Source organism: Misgurnus anguillicaudatus, chromosome 21 (assembly GCF_027580225.2).
Source record: "Misgurnus anguillicaudatus chromosome 21, ASM2758022v2, whole genome shotgun sequence".
NCBI classification, from domain to species: domain Eukaryota; kingdom Metazoa; phylum Chordata; class Actinopteri; order Cypriniformes; family Cobitidae; genus Misgurnus; species Misgurnus anguillicaudatus.
In genome coordinates this window covers 58,338,730-58,356,415 of record NC_073357.2, presented here as the reverse complement: position 1 = coordinate 58,356,415, position 17,686 = coordinate 58,338,730, and the positions used below count along the sequence as shown (strand labels likewise).

At 35.0% G+C, this 17,686-nt stretch overlaps 1 protein-coding gene across 4 annotated transcripts; it reads left to right on the top strand.

The window, feature by feature from the left end:
- Positions 1–1,322: 1,322 nt before the first annotated feature.
- On the top strand, positions 1,323–17,298 carry kcng4b (potassium voltage-gated channel, subfamily G, member 4b). 4 transcript variants are annotated; one of them, XM_055216250.2, is made up of 6 exons: positions 1,325–1,425; positions 1,557–1,621; positions 1,711–1,788; positions 4,949–5,003; positions 10,778–11,589; positions 14,353–17,298. In XM_055216250.2, exons 5-6 carry the CDS (start codon positions 10,843–10,845, stop codon positions 15,181–15,183), a joined length of 1,578 nt encoding a protein of 525 aa, XP_055072225.2. In that variant the 5' UTR covers positions 1,325–1,425; positions 1,557–1,621; positions 1,711–1,788; positions 4,949–5,003; positions 10,778–10,842; the 3' UTR covers positions 15,184–17,298. The 4 variants fall into 4 exon arrangements, with proteins under 4 accessions (XP_055072219.2, XP_055072225.2, XP_055072230.2 ...); XM_055216244.2 differs by having other exon boundaries at positions 1,323–1,425; positions 1,557–1,788; XM_055216255.2 differs by lacking the exons at positions 1,325–1,425; positions 1,557–1,621; positions 1,711–1,788; positions 4,949–5,003 and adding an exon at positions 6,464–7,028.
- The last annotated feature ends 388 nt before the right edge of the window (positions 17,299–17,686 follow it).

Below are 17,686 nucleotides of genomic sequence, written 5' to 3'. Positions count from 1 at the left end.
CTATTATTCTTATTAACTCACTAAAGTATTTAATGTGAGAAGGTAAAAACACGCATTTTAACGTTATAGACTTTAAATTTTAATGTTAAATCCACTATTGTTTTATAAATATTTTTTCTGCAGCCCATACACAGTAATACATTAGGTTACTATAATTAAATTACTGGAAAAATAAGAGTAATCAATTACTTTTTCAAGGAAAAAATAATTAAATTACAGGTACTAATTAATTAGTAACTTACACCCAACACTGAGCACTATATCCAGATGTAATGCCCTTTGGGAATGAACGATCTACTAAACATAAGATTTTCAAGCGGTTACAGTTCAGGAATTTTCGGAAATGTCTTCTGGTGCCATACTTTTGAAAGACAAGAAATTCTTGAATACACTTCCAACCAATGAATGGCACCAAAACTACAAACAGACCAATCACAAACTCTTAGGTCATAAATTGCAAGGACTCAAATATACAATAAGAGACAATTTACTATTTAACAATTTATCATTTAAACCCAAATGTCATCTTTTTCCACCCAACCTCCCTGAAATAGGGGATAACCCAAGAGTCAGTTTTATAGATTAAGAATGATTTGCCAAGATGAAAAGTCATTGATTATGGAAAAATAAAATAAATATTTGGATAGAGGACATAACACAAAATGGGTTAATGCTGCTCTTGATAAAGCATGTATGGTTGAACAAGAAGACAAGACAGACAAAAAAAAAATGTATTTATTACTTAATAAAATATATTTGCATTTATTATTTACTATTTATCAACGTCTTATCAGATAAGAAACATTGGCAGTTTACTCTGTCCACAGCCACCGATGATTGTATAGAAAAATTTAACTAAGTGCATGCCCGTTTTCAGACATTACAAATCTTTTTAAGTCCAATACATGAAATCATCATTGTGGCAATTGTGTAAAAGTGTAATAATACATCCAAAACTTCTGTTTTCTGTCATCCAAGAACAGGCGAAAAATATCAAATTCACTGTGTGATTCAATGTCCACGTGACTGTATTATGTTGGAAAAATCTGGACAATTCAAACAAAGGATCAGTGAACATTAAGAGAAAAGCTATCACGTATCCTGTTGCTGCTTATTTCCTTTCTTCTTACCATGATGTATTGTGTCCTCCCACGTTTTTTGGGTATTGAAAGGTGACATTGATACCCTTTTGTTAAGACGTGAATTGTTCTGGATCATGACCTTGAAAACTTTTATCACCTTTAATGTTGTTAATGGTCTCGTGTTGTATTATATGAGTCCTTGCATTTTATGACCTTACATAGCAACTCCATGCTTATTAAAGAATCATTAACATACAAGACCTGTAACATCCCTATTCCACTCCTTTTCCAAGTATTGTCAACTATACTGTACCAACAGGGACAACATGGTTTTCCCACAAAGGTAAATGTCTTAAATATATAGTATAAGAGGAGTTGATTCCACCTAAGCAAATAGTGTAAAAAGTATTATCGTATTTTTAGTAAATATGGTATGGATGGCATTTCATCTTCCATTGCTCTATTATTTTCCAGGTATCTACCTTTATAAGGAAGTAACCAGATCCGAACGGGTGGAAATTGTGAAGCTAGACAATAGAGTGGGAAATTTTGAAGTTTCTGTCCGTATTTCTTATCTATTGCGCTTGAATTTTTAACAGCTTTACTTTTTTTATCTTTCTATAATAAGTAATCGCCTTATCCAGTTCCTTAAATTAAGCTTTGGGAATGCTCAAAGGAAGACATTGAAATCTATACATATATATAGGTAAGATGTTTATTTTTATAACATTGATTAAGCCAATTAATTTTCATTCTTTCCATTTTTGCATATGTTATTTTATACTGTTTGTATGTGTAGTGTAATTCTTTCGAAACATATCACCATATGTCAGACCGATATGAATATCTAATCATCTAAAACTGTTGTGTCACAATTTCATAGGTTTGATTATGTGTTAAATTATGTGCTTCACTCTTATCATAATTTTATTTATATATAAATGTACAATTTGTAACCAGACATTTAATAAACATACACTGTAAGAAATACTTTGCTGACTTACATTTTTTTGTTAAAACAACTCAGATTTACAAGTCATGTCAATAGAGATGAGTTGTCACAATTTACAAAATATAGTTGAGAAAAGTCGACTTAATTTTATAAGTTATAACAACTCACCTAGTTTTAACAACTCAACTCTAGTCAAGATAAATAATAGTATGTTGAAATGACTTGTAAATCCGAGTTGATTCAACAAAAAAATTTAAGGCAGCAAAGTATTTTTACAGTGTAGTAAAGGATTTTTGATTTATTTAATATATTAACAAGTTCTCAGCATAGAGATATATTTTTAATACAATATAGTGTCTAACTTATTACAGTATAAGATCTTATTAAGATAGCAAGCGGTTAAACACCCAAGGCAAAAAAAAGAGGTGAAATCCTCTACAGCCCCTAGATAATGTGATGATATAAGACATAACACCATTTGTACATATTTGTGCTTTGGGTGAATTAAAAATAGCTTTTAGGTAACCAAGGAATTTAGGTCCAAAACAAGAAGAAAAGTAGGTTAAATTCTATCACAGACCTTTTCTGCGTCCATATAAAAAATAAACATGGGTAATGCCTGCTTCTGCGCAACATTAGTTACATGCAAGAGCTTTCTGACGTTATCAAGGCATTGTCTGTTCATAACAAATTCTGCTTGATCTGAATGAATTACTTTATAATTGTTTTCAGTCTTAGGGCAAGCAATTTAGTCAAAACCTTACAGCTGCATTAAGAAGACTTAAAGGCCTACAGTATTTATATTTCTTACAATCTTTATTCGTCTTTAGTATTATTGTTGCAGTAGCTCCGAGGAATTAAACCTCTTTCGAATGATTATTTAATCATGTTTATTTGAAAAAGTTAAAAATGCCATCTGGCCTTGGTGCCTTATTATTATATTATTTAGCATTAATGTCCCTAAGTACCTAACCCTCCTATATTTCTGAACCCAACAGTTTATTATCTTCCTCATCTATTTAAGGAAGCTGTATTTTACTAACATTTTCCTGGTTATAATCAGCTTTATATAACATTTAAAAGAAATCTTTGAATACATTATGAATTTTCTTATGGTCAGGGCCCGTATTCTTAAAGATTCTAAGAGTCCTCTCAGAAAAGTCTTAATTTAGCTTAAAAACTTTTATGTAGGAGTCTTAGCTTAAGCGCGATTCACGACTGATCTAAGGGCAACACCGAGTAAGGAAAAAACAAAAACTTTTATCTTAGTGAGGAGGCCGGGTTGACCCGTTGCTACGTGTGAAGACTGTGATTGGTTGGTTGTCCAAGAAGTAAGAAAAAGAGTAATAATAGGATCTATTATTAGCCATCAATTTGAAATTGCAGGTAAACTTTTACCTTTAATATAAATAAATAATTAATTATATATATATATATATATATATATATATATATATATATATATATATATATATATATATATATATATATATATATATATATATATATATATATGTGTGTGTGTATGTATGTATGTATGTATGTATGTATAAACACACACACACACACACACACACACACACATATATATACGTTATGTATGACATTAATAGCACTGGATTTATTTTATATATTTAAATATATATGAAATAAATATATTAATTCTAGATTATTCTATATTGTATATTTTCTCAGTTTTTATGTATTATATATAACACACACACACACACACACACACACACACACACACACTCACACACACATACACACATACATACATATATAACAGACCTTCATCATCGCATAGTTGCATTTCTTCTAGTTACCGAATCTGTTAGTGTAGTTAATGTAGTGATTACTTTTCTTTCTGGCGCTATATTACATTATTATGTCTCTAATAAGATCGGTCACAAACATGATTCCTGCACGATCTAATGTGTTGCATGTTATTAACTTACTGTCATGCATTGTGTGCAACATTTTTTTGTCTCCCTTTTCATGTTTTGTCCACTTTCCCGGTTGCTAAAAAAAACTCTTAAGCTCTTAAAAGTCCTCGTCCGTGCTCCTAACAATTTTGAACTTAAGACCTCTTTTAAGGGTTAAGATGCTTTCTGAATTACTTTTTTCTTTACTAGGATTTTTTCTTTGATTTTAAGACATTTCTAAGAATTTTCTTAGAATTGCGTCACTAGGAGCTACTTTTTCTCATTAAGATTCTTTATGAATACGGCCCTGTTATATAATTTTCCTTATCTGACTGTATAGTCTGCTTGTGTTATCTCCAAAATATAATTTGTTCTTTCCATTAAGTTATGCAGCTTTCTGAGTATGCAAGTTATTACATACAATCCTTACTTTGGATTTGGTACAGTTTAAATAAGACGTTCCTGCAAAGTGTTGTTGTACACTGTTAAAAATTTCTGTAGAAATTACAGTATTACTGTGTATTACTGGCAACTAGCTGCCAGTAACTTACTGTAGATTTTACATTTATGTTATTTACTGGCAACAGTTTGTTCAAAGTTAAATGAACATGAAATATTTTCAGCCTTTATCTTCTACAGTAAGTTACTGGCAACCAGCTGCATAATTACAGCAAATTTTTTACAGTGATATCTAACACAATACATATTAACATGGAAAAAGTGAATAATGATTGGTCAAGGCATTGGCTTTTCATCGATTGTCTTTTCATTTAAGGAATAAATGTATTTATTAGCCGATTGCCACTGCAATATATCGGTCTTTCACTAAATAAAATAAACTCAGCAAAGCTATTTGACCTGGGCCGATAAGGAACCACCTCAAACCCTGGGAATCACCATAATTCACATCTTGACATTGTTAAGCGAAGTAAAAAAATAAAGAATATAAAATATAAAAAATGATTGTATACACATGATTCTTATTATAGCCTACAGGTTAGATATTTCAGAAAGGGCTGGAAGAAGACAACTGAGATGCAGAATGTAAGTAGACCCTAATGTCGAAAAACTTTATAAGGTTCTCATGTGTCTTTCTGTCTGCCTACTTAATCACATTACAAGTAACCTGAGAGCTGGCATAAGAACACGTTGAACATGACAAACAAACTTGATTATACATGAGTAAAGACGTCCTCTATACACCAAATGTCCCAGTACACACTGGACAGCAGCTGTTGTTTACTAAAGGTGGCCAGATCTTGAAATAAGGGGTTGCCAGTGCTTGCCTATCATCTGTCTTTATGAGATTATAACAAAGCCTTGATATTCATTTGTCTGTGAATCAGGAGCTAAGGACTTACTTATCTACATACAGTATCTCACTGAAGCAATAAAGCCACAAAAGACTAGACATTTACAGCTAAAAACTCACCCATGTGTGATGAAACCATTTCAAAGCACAGTTTATTGTTCTATAAAATGCATTATGATAAAATATGTTTCATAATTGCATTTATCATTAATGATTATTATACATGGAATAAGGTAATGGACAGTAATATAGGCTATTTAATTGGTTTGTTTTGCAGCTGCCAAGAAACTTGTGCATTAAAACAGAATGTAAATAATGTGGTCACAGGTGGACTCAAGGTCTGTTGATATTGTCTGCACATTGTTTGGGGTCCTTCATTGCATTTATTCACGTTTAAAAAGTTTTACATCTTATTATTAAGATCCCAAACAGTAATAGGTCTTGTTTTCATTGAGGACATATGAAAAATGTTATTAAGTTAAAAGTTTGCTAATAATCAGCTTCCTTAAAATAAGAAAATGTAACACTTTGTATTTGTTAACATTACTAAATGCATTAGCTAACATGAACTGACAATGAGCAAAATCATTTATCAGAATGTACTTATCTTTGCTAATTATTAGTTAATAGCTAGTTAGTTAATGTTAATTATTGATCATGTTACTTCTCTGGCATTAACAAATGTTGAGAATTACAACTTTTGATTTTAAATGTACACATTAATATTTGAGTTACTTTTTTTAAAGTAATGCAAGTTACTTTTTTAGTTTAATTAATTCGATTAAGTAAAATATTTACTGAATTAAACTAAACATAGTCACATTATGCACTCTATGAATACATTCTTATATATAACGCAAAAGTAACTAAAAAGTAATGTAAGCATTATTTTCCGTAAAGTAACTAAGTAACGCAATAAGTTACTTTTTGGGAGTAACTTAATATTGTAAATGCATTACTTTTAAAAGTAACTTTCCCCAACAATGTTAATAAATGCAGTTGAAGAATTGTTCATTGTTCATGTTAGCTCATCCATTAACTAACAAATACAACCTTATTGTAAAGTGTTACCAAAAATATGATCTAAATACTATTAACTTGACACAAAAAATTTATATTTAAAAATATTCATTTTTAAATTATAATTAATACAATTAATAAATGATACATTTAGAATGCATAGTAATTAATTACAAATACTAAACTGTTAAAATAAAAATTAATAAAATATGAAATGATCTAATAATTCAACAATATTATAAACATAAAACAATTTGTCAAATAAATATAAAAGACATTTCATTATCTATCTACATGAACATATTGTTATATTATTTATTTATAAATATATAAAAAGTGAGTTTACCTCAAGTTAAATTAAAAAGCAAGGCAGCGGTTTTAAGCTGCAGGTGCGCGCCTCTCATGCAGAACCACGCGCACACGCACTTTTAATATGTAAAGAAAGAGTGAAGGGATAATCGTCAGCGAGCTTGCAGAGATCACTGCTGTCAGATAATCGCTTTTATTCCTCTATCATAGAGCAGTTTTCATACTAGTGCTCGTGCAGGAGGATTCAGAGATCTGTATGAGATTATTTTTGAACGCGCAGAGGATGAGGAGCTGATGGAGACCGGCAGCTTACATCGTGCGTCAGCATGCGAACAGAAAGTTTATCATATCAGGTGTCTAAACTCTGATAATACTCAACCTTTCTAATTGACAAAGACCGAATACATTTTATTATTTTATCAAAACAGGTGAGTGTTGATTTATTTGGCTTTTTTGAGTAGATGTTTACATTGACCTACATATAAACATTTGTTGTATTTTAAGCCATTTAATGTTGAAGTTACTGCATTTGCATGAACATAAACATTAAAAATCACTACAAGTACACTAATGATTTTTGTCTGGTAACCCAAAATATATTTTATGCTGGAACTCCGTAAGATATATGCACATATACTCTTTATACCATACATTAAGAAATTATACCATGTTTAGTACATAATAATAATGAAATGCAATGTTTTGTGCATGGTACAATAACAGTACCATTTTGCATTTACACATTTGCCAATTCATAGAGCTCTATGTAAAGCAAACCCATGAACATGGATTGCGAGTGGCGTGTTCCCCAGTTGAGCCATATGAGCATGAACATGCATTATTTAAAGTGCTAAGGGGTACATTATACCATGATGCATGAATATGTTAATGATTATGGTACTATGGTATAGTGTAGTACAGTATTGTACAAAGTTCTTAGGCCACCACCTGTTTTTTGTTGCAAAAGGGGACATTTTACAAGATTTTTTTTTAGATGTAAAATAGATGGTGTCCCCAGATATGTACTGTATGTGAAGTTTTAGCTCAAAATGCCATATATATAATTTATTATACCATGTTTAAATTGCCAGTTTGTAGGTGTGAGCAAAAAATTTTATTAGTCCTTTAAATGCAAATGAGCTGATCTCTGCACTAAATGGCAGTGCCGTGATTGGATAGTGTAGATTAAGGAACGGTATTATTATAATAAAATCCTCTTATGACATTACAAGGGGAGCCAAATTTCAATGACTAACTAACTGGGTTGATCTTTTTCACATTTGATAGAAGCACTGGTAGGGTGACCATACGTGCCATTCTTCCCGGACATGTCCTGGCCAGGATTACGGGTGCGTCTTCTGGAAGTCGTATTTGTCGACAGCATACGTCATAGAGGATTATTATTATTATTACAGAAAAGCAACGGTTACATTTTAAGTTAAGAATGAAACTACGATTGTATGTCTTATGTTTTTAACTGAATGACGTATGGGTTCAACAAATACAACTTCCGGAAGACGCACCGAAATCCTGGCCAGGACGCGTCCGGGAGGAGTGGCACGTGTGGTCACCCTAAGCACTGGGGACCCAATTTAACATGGAAAAAGTCAGAATTTATAATATGTCTCCTTTAAAGGTGCAGTGTGTAATTTTTGGAAGGATCTCTTGACAGAAATGCAAAATTATATACAAAACTATATTATCAGGGGTGTATAAAAACATTTTAGAATGAACCGTTATGTTTTTATTACCTTAGAATGAGACGTTTTTATCTACATACAGAGGGTCCCCTTACATGGAAGTCGCCATTTTGTGCCACCATGTTTCCACAGAAGCCCTTAACGGACAAACTTTTTTTTACTAAGTTGTCTCCGACGATGACATGTTTGTCCGGTGGTGGCCAGGGCCGGAGTGGGACTCATTTTCAGCCCTGGAGTTTCATGCCTTAGACCGGCCCACTTTAGTTCATGACTGACTATTGAAATAATATCTTTAAACCCTCAGTAGTATAAGTCTGCAGTAGTGCACTGTTCTCTGCAGCCTTGCAATTCACTGTATTTTTCAAATCATATTCCGTGCAAATGCAGTAAACAATTATAATTTTTGCCATAATCATGCAGCTCTACCATAAGACCATAATATTACTAAAGTAAACTTATTCAAAAACTAAAGGAAACAAATGTATTTGTGTTTTCCTCTATATTTCTATTTCTAAAAAATTGTGAGTCTTGAGATTAACTGTTGGGTTGATAACGTTTGGAAACCCCTGATATACAATACACAAGCAAGATTTATCAAGTATGCATTGGAAACAAATGGAAAAAATCTGTATCTTTTTTTAGTACTTAGATCATGTCTATTGCTAAATAACGTAGGCCTACATTGTGTTAAAAAAAGAAAACATCATGGATATACTTTTGAAACTACTTTTTTCAAATAAACTAATGAGTTTTGCATCAAATAGATTTTTGTTCCTCTTAATTGCAATAAACGATGAATAATGACTATTCATAGAGAATTCATCTATGACTTGGATTAAAAAATACGTTTTGTAAATTCTTTTCCTTTTAGAGGCCAGCCCGTTTGTATTAAGACGCGCTCAAGTTTATTTAAAATATAATAGACGCGCGGCCGGCAAGCGCACTCAAAAGACGCGCTCAAGTTTATTTAAAATATAGACGCGCGGCCGGCAAGCGCACTCAAAAGACGCGCTCAAGTTTATTTAACATATTATAGACGCGCGGCCGGCAAGCGCACTCAAAAGACGCGCTCAAGTTTATTTAAAATATAACAGACGCGCGGCCGGCAAGCGCACTCAAAAGACGCGCTCAAGTTTATTTAAAATATAATAGACGCGCGGCCGGCAAGCGCACTCAAAAGACGCGCTCAAGTTTATTTAAAATATAATAGACGCGCGGCCGGGAAGCGCACTCAAAAGACGCGCTCAAGTTTATTTTAAATATAGACGCTCGGCCGGCAAGCGCACTCAAAAGACGCGCTCAAGTTTATTTAAAATATAATAGACGCGCGGCCGGCAAGCGTACTCAAAAGACGCGCTCAAGTTTATTTTAAATATAGATGCGCGGCCGGCAAGCGCACTCAATATAGACGCGTCTGAAACAAAACTCGTGTTCAAGGAAGCGCTTTGAGAACCAGAAGACAGCGGCACGTCCTGCGTTTCCCATGCGTTTAAGATGTCAATGAACCCTAATGCAAAAATTCTTCCAATAAGTGGTCGGGACTCGGGACACAATCAACTTGTGCATAAAGCGGCGGGAACATCTCTCACCCGCAAATACGCGTCATCCCGGTGGCATGACAACACCGGCCCTCGTGGCCAAAAAAAACATACCGGCCCACCGGGAATCCTCCCGGTTCTCCCTATGGCCAATCCGGGCCTGGTGGTGGCTGACGTAGCTTCTCTATGCGTTTCAAAAGCGAGGGGTGAGCAGTGAACTGAGCCATTGGTTGCAACCTCACCACTAGATGTCGCTACAATTTACACACTGCACCTTTAATGACCATTAATGTTTATTTTTTGCTCTCTTCAATCTGTTAAAAAAAGTAAAAATAAATACCATAAAATAACGGGCACAATAAATTACAGAAATTTTCCATGATACAAAAATATTTTTTTCTGTAATTTTATGTTAAGAAACATCCACACAAAAAAAACAACAACACAATTGTCAGAACAAAATGGACTAACATAAATTCTGTATTTAGTGCGATATCTCTTGTCACGAAAACTATTCTGTTTTTTAATATTGCATACAAATGCATGTTGTATTTTTATAAAGAGACTGAGAAATAATTATATATGGCCATTATGCATTGGTGGCCTAAGGCTTTTGCACAGTATTGTATTAAAGTACAATGGTTTTACAATCTGATACCCTCATTGTACCACATTACAGCCACAGTGCTATATTAGGGTGCAGCAGAAGTTTTCTTTATGTATTTATACAAATAAAAAACTACTGTATTAATAACAAATGCAAAAGATGTGGAGGCTTGTTTTGCTTTGTCACTTCTGTAAATGCACACATTTGCACACGGACATGAACGCATCATTAGCACTTCCTAAACAGTTTTTGTAGTAAAACAAACCTGAAATACTTCAAATACATTGATATTGGCTGATATTTTTGTTATATAATGCTATTTTTGTCCACAGTCATCTGCCAGGCCCAGTCTCAGAAGCCATTATCATTCGACTCATTTGCATGCCCAAATGCCACCATGCCAATCATCAGCAATACCAACCAAGACTTTAGCAACCTGTCAGTCAGCACAGATGACAGCAGTCTCGATCTGTACTTCACAGACATCCCAGAGACCGAAACCATCAAAGGTGTGTACTTTAAACGGGCCCAGAGACTACAGAACGTCTCATCATCCAGAGACGTGGACCACAGTAAACTGGCCCTCATCAACGTCGGAGGGGATCGCTACACGTTTCCCTGGAGCACGCTGGAGCAATTTCCTCTTTCTCGTCTGGGACAGTTACGTCACTGCAGCAACCTGGATGACATAGCCCGGCTTTGCGACGACTACGATGAGAACAGGCGAGAATTCTTCTTCGACCGTAGCTCCACGGCCTTCAGGGTGATCCTAAACTTCCTGGCTGCAGGCAAACTCAGGCTGCTGCGGCAGGTGTGTGCCGTGTCGCTGTCAGATGAGCTCGCGTACTGGGGCATCGACCCCGGTCACATGGAGCGCTGCTGCAGGCGCAGGATGCTGACACGTGTGGAGGAGGTGGCAGAGAGGAAGAGGAAAGAGAAAGAAAGGAGGGAGAAGAGGTTGACTGTACAGAGAACCGAGGCACGGGAGAAGGGCTTCCCAGGGGTCACGAGATGTCTACAGGACATAGTGGATAACCCTCAATCTGGATGGCTTGGGAAGATCTTTGCGTGTTTCTCTGTGATCATGATTGGTGTGACAGTGATCAGCCTGTGCATCAGCACTATGCCTGATCACGAAAGCAGGGTTGGTGCTCAAAATCAATACTTTCATATTACTGCTGCTTTTTTGATTTGAAGTGCACTACTGAAAAATACAGTTACAATAGTTTATGCATTTTGGAGATGCTTTTACCCGAAGTGACTTTTCAAGTTGACATTCAAGGTTACGTTCTGTTTTATGAGTATGTGTGTTCCCTTGGAATCGGGAAACAATGACCTTTGCGCTGCTAATGCAATGCTGTACCTATATCACCTGTAGCTATATTCAGCAATAAAAGTGTAGTAATGCTTAGAATCAAAAGATCAGAGTATATGAGATTTCCTCGAACTAAAACATTGACATTTGTTGACAAAAAAATACTTAAAATGCTGGGTTATTTATTAAAAGGTTGGGCCAAACCCAAAGATAATTTGGGTTAAATTAATTTAGAATTAACTTAAAAAATGTCCATATTTGACCCAACCCAGGATTTCAGGCTAAAACAACCTAGCATGGGTTCAATTATAATCTAACATTTGGGTTTGACCTTTTTGACCCAACTATGGGTTGAAAAAACACAGAATTTTGGCTAAAACAACCCAGCATAGGTTTAATTACAACCTAACAATGGGTTTTCCCTATTTTGACCCAATATGGGTGACACAATCCAGCATTTTTGCTAAAACAAACCTAACAATTGGGTTTGTCCTATTTTGACCCATCTATGGGTGAAACAACCCAGCATCTTTGGCTAAAACAACCCAGCATAGATTCAATTACAACCTAACAATGGGTTTTGCCCTATTTTGACCCAATATGGGTGACACAATCCAGCATTTTTGCCAAAACAAACCTAACAATTGGGTTTGTCCTATTTTGACCCATCTATGGGTGAAACAACCCAGCATCTTTGGCTAAAACAACCCGGCATAGATTCAATTACAACCTTACAATGTGTTTTGCCCTATTTTGACCCAATATGGGTGACACAATCCAGCATTTTTGGCTAAACGAACCTAACAATTGGGTTTGTCCTATTTTGACCCAACTATGGGTGAAACAACCCAGCATATTTGGCTAAAACAACCCAACATCGGCTCAATTACAACCCAACAATGGATTTTGCCCTGTTTTGACCCAATATGGGTGACACAATCCAGCATTTTTGCTAAAACAAACCTAACAATTGGGTTTGTCCTATTTTGACCCATCTATGGGTGAAACAACCCAGCATCTTTGGCTAAAACAAACCAGCATAGATTCAATTACAACCTAACAATGGGTTTTGCCCTATTTTGACCCAATATGGGTGACACAATCCAGCATTTTTGCTAAAACAAACCTAACAATTGGCTTTGTCCTATTTTGACTCAACTATGGGTGAAACAACCCAGCATCTTTGGCTAAAACAATCCAGCATAGATTCAATTACAACCCAACAATTGGTTTTGCCCTGTTTTGACCCAATATGTGTGACACAATCCAGCATTTTTGCTAAAACAAACCTAACAATTAAGTTTGTCCTATTTTGACCCAATTATGGGTGAAACAACCCAGCATCTTTGGCTAAAACAACCCAGCATTCATTTACAACCTAACAATGGGTTTTGCACTATTTAGACCCAATATGTGTGACACAATGCAGCATTTTTGCCAAAACAAACCTTACAATAGGGTTTGTCCTATTTTCACCCAACTATGGGTTGAAACAACCCAGCATATTTAGCTTAAAAACCCAGCAAAGGTTAAATTACAACCTAACAATATGTTTTGTCCTATTTTAACCCAATATGGGTGAAACAACCCATCATATTTGCCTAAAACAACCCAGCATGGGGTTAAATTATAAACTAACAATGGGTTTTGTCCTATTTTGGCCCAATGTGGGATAAACAACTCAGCATTTTTGGCTAAAACAACACAGCATAGTTTCAATTACAACCTTACAATGGGTTTTACCCTATTTTGACCAAATCTGCGTGTCACAACCCAGCATTTTTGGCTAAAACAACCCAGCATAGGTTAAACTACAACCTAACAATGGGTTTTTCCTATTTTGACCCAACTATGGGTTGAAACAACCCAGCAGTTATGGCTAAAACAACCCAGCATAGGGTTTTGTTCTATTTTGACCCAACTATGGGTTGAAACAACCTAGCATTTTTGGCTAAAACAACCCAGCATAGGTTAAATTACAATCTAACAATGGGTTTTACCCTTTTGTGACCCAATATGGGTGACACAACCCAGCATTTTTTAGGTAAAAAAAAAGAACAATGGCTTTTGTCCTATTTTGACCCAACAATGGGTTGAAGCAACCCAGCATTTCTGGCTAAAACACACAGCATAGGTTAAAATACAGCCTAATGATGATTTTTTTTCTATTTTGACCCAACTTTGAGTTGAAACAACCCAGCTTTTTTGGCTAAAACAAACCTAACAATAGGTGTTGTCCTATTTTGACCCAACTATGGGTTGAAACAGCCCAGCATTTTTGGCTAAAAAAAATTAACATGGATTCATTCATAATCCAACAATAAGTTTGACCCCTTTGACCCAATTATGGGTTAAAAAATAACCCAGCATTTTTAGAATATTATCTAATAAAACTTGAAAATTATTTAAGTTAAATTATTTATTTTTAAGTCATATTATTTATTCAAACACAGCAATAATATAATATTGCAATAAATAATCTTAAACCAGTGTTCAAATGCAGCAGATTTGCTTGGTTGAGGAATAAAATGAATTTTCTGTGTTAAGAGCTTACGTTATGTTCATGTATTTTTGCTCGCTGTCCTTTTACAGGGTGAATGCTTGGACAAGTGTCGCAACATATTCATAGTAGAGACGGTGTGCGTGGCCTGGTTCTCTCTGGAGTTTATGTTACGCCTCCTACAGGCTCAAAGCAAACTGCAGTTCCTACGCAATCCACTCAACATCATAGACGTAATAGCCATTCTGCCGTACTACATCTCCTTAGTAGTTGATAAAGATGAGATGGAGGAGGCCAAGCTTCACGGGAGCGCTGGAGCAGGTCACGGATATTTAGACAAGCTGGGTTTAATCCTGCGTCTCACGCGTGCCCTCCGGATCCTGTACGTGATGCGGTTGGCACGACATTCGCTGGGCCTTCAGACTTTGGGTTTGACTATGCAGCGAAGCATGCGAGAGTTTGGACTTCTTCTACTTTTTCTCTGTGTGGCTGTGGCTCTCTTCTCACCTCTCGTCCACTTGGCAGAGAAAGAATTTGCAAAGAAGAAAGATCTAGGCACCCACAGCTTTAGCAGCATCCCTGCGTCCTATTGGTGGGCGATCATATCTATGACAACAGTCGGATATGGAGATATGGTACCGCACAGCATACCCGGTCAGGTCGTGGCCTTTAGCAGCATACTAAGTGGCATCCTCATTATGGCTTTTCCCGCTACGTCGATCTTCCACGTGTTTTCTCGTTCATATCTCGAACTTAAGCATGAACAAGAAGATATTCGTAAGGAGGAGCGAGCAGCCAGTCTGGATGTCAGTGCTAAAGAGGACATCCAGAGAGGCTTGGACAGACACTCTTTCTCTTGGGTCAATGCAAACAGTAATAGTCTACCCAAGAGCCATAATAGTCTATGCATCAACAACACCTAAGCCATTATTTACATACCAACTTTCCTGCCAAAAGAAAATTGGCTTTATAAGTTCCACTCGAACAAACTTAAAGGTAAACTAACACATATAAATTTAAGTTTGCTTGATTTGAATCAGATTTTCTTCATACCATAGAAAAATACTGCTGTAGGCGAAGCTAATGAACACCAAAGAGTATTATTAGTTTAAAGGGGTCATATGATGCGATTTCATGTTTCCCTTTGTCTTTCGAGTGTTGAAAGCTGTTTGTGCATATAGAAGATCCATAAAGTCACAAAGATTAAAATTTCAAACCCAATGATATATTCTTTATAAAAGTGAATGTGGAGAAGCTTTGGAAGCTGATATTTCAATTATGGTAAGGGGCGTAACATTTCCTTTATGTGCATGAGGTATTCAGCCAATCATAGCGCACTGGACATCTAGCCAATTAGAGCACACTGCTTTTTCATAACGATAAGCTTTTTAAAAAGCAATGTACACAATGTAAACAATAATGTACTGCAATGTACGGTTTGTGGAAAATAATGGGTACGTAAACCATGTAAATGCATTGCATTACACAAAATACACCAAATAATGTTATTTTAAGCTATGTCATATGACCCCTTAAAATGCTTTTTATTATTGTTATTTACATTATTTAAAATAAAGATTTTTTTGTGCAAAAAAGGTTCTGTAGGCTATAAAAAAATTGTTCTTTTATGGAACCAAAAGGTTTTTTGGGGAACCATCACTTCAAAGATTGACCCTGCATGTGAAAACCCAGCTGAAGTTATTTTAAGTGAGTTTCGACATAAAATCATAGATAATATCAAGAACATTCTGTGAAAATATAACCTTGATATCCTTTAATATTGACTGGGTATGATTATGTTAAAAATTGAAATCAGTAAGAAATAATTCAACTGAATTTCACAAACAGTGTCAAAAATCATTTGTTTTACTTTTCCTTTTTGAGATACTGCATAGTGCAATATTTCCTATGAAATGTAAATCATACACAGTAAAAAATGCAGCATGCTTTTGCAAGTCAATTTTTAACCTACTATTTTACGTTTTTACCTGTGATAATTTGACATAACTTATAAAAACAATTTTAAATTATTTTAACTTAATTTTTAAGTTAAAGCACCATTAATTTATGCATTTGGCAGACGCTTTTATCCAAAGCGACTTAAAGTGCATTACAAGGTATACATTTGACTAGAATGTGTGTTTCCTGGGTTCAAACCCACAACCTTTTGCACTGCTAACGCAATGCTCTATCACTGAGCTATACAATATCATAAAATCATGTTGATTTGACAAAAATGCTGGATTTTTTACAGTTAAAAGTTTATGTAGTATACTTTATTGTATTGCATTATAATTGTGTATGTAAGTGTGATTAAAAATTAGCCAGTGCACACCTGTTGTCTTATCATCATGAGTGACAGTCTTTGAGTTGTACTTTTTTATATCGCAAGGTTAAACCTCTAGCCATTTTTACTGTAAAAAGTGAAAAGTTGGATTAACTTAAAAATTACTTCAGTTGGTAATACACTGTAAAAAAATGCTGTAATTATGAAGCTGGTTGCCAGTAACTTACTGTAGAAGATAAAGACTGAAAATGTTTCATGTTCATTTAACTTTGAACAAACTGTTGCCAGTAAATAACATAAATGTAAAATCTACAGTAAGTTACTGGCAGCTAGTTACCAGTAATACCCAGTAATACTGTAATTTCTACAGAAATTGTTTACAGTGTACCTAAAAAATTACTTTTTTTTCAACTTAAAATGTAACTTCAGTTTTACTTCAGGTGAAAAATTTACTTACATTGAAGTTACCAATGAAAGTAATTTTTTTAAAGAGCACCATGGTCCGATTCACATTTTTACATTTCCTTTGGTGTGTAAGTGTGTATTAGTACATGTTAACGATATGCAAAAGGTACAAACCCCAAAGTAAACTATGACGCGAGTTATCGTCTCCAATGTAAATCTATTTTCTTGGACTAAAACAAACACACAGATTGTAGGCAACAGTTTAGTAAAGACTGACATTATCATAATTCCTCCCGCTTCGGACACACAGCCTGTAAGTTAAAGGAATAGTCTACTCATTTTCAATATTAAAACATGTTATTACCTTAACTAAGAACTGTTGAATCATCCCTCTATCATCTGTGTGTGTGCACGTAAGCGCTGGAGCGCGCTGCGACGCTTCGATAGCATTTAGCTTAGCTCCATTCATTCAATGGTACCATTTAGAGATAAAGTTAGAAGTGACCAAACACATCAACGTTTTTCCTATTTAAGACGAGTAGTTATACAAGCAAGTTTGGTGGTACAAAATAAAACGTAGCGCTTTTCTAAGCGGATTTAAAAGAGGAACTATATTTTATGGCGTAATAGCACTTTTGGGAGTACTTCGACTCGCCTGAAAAGTCCGCTCCCCTTATCACTCTCATAATGGGAGAGGGAGGGTGTTACTGCGCTGAGTCGAAGTACTCCCAAAA

Excerpts from the sequence above, each read along its gene's own strand:
- kcng4b (XM_055216236.2), top strand. The coding sequence starts at position 10,759 with ATGCTATTTTTGTCCACAGTCATCTGCCAGGCCCAGTCTCAGAAGCCA. Across the intron at positions 11,590-14,352 it reads TGCCTGATCACGAAAGCAGG|GGTGAATGCTTGGACAAGTG; the intron begins GTTGGTGCTCAA and ends GTCCTTTTACAG.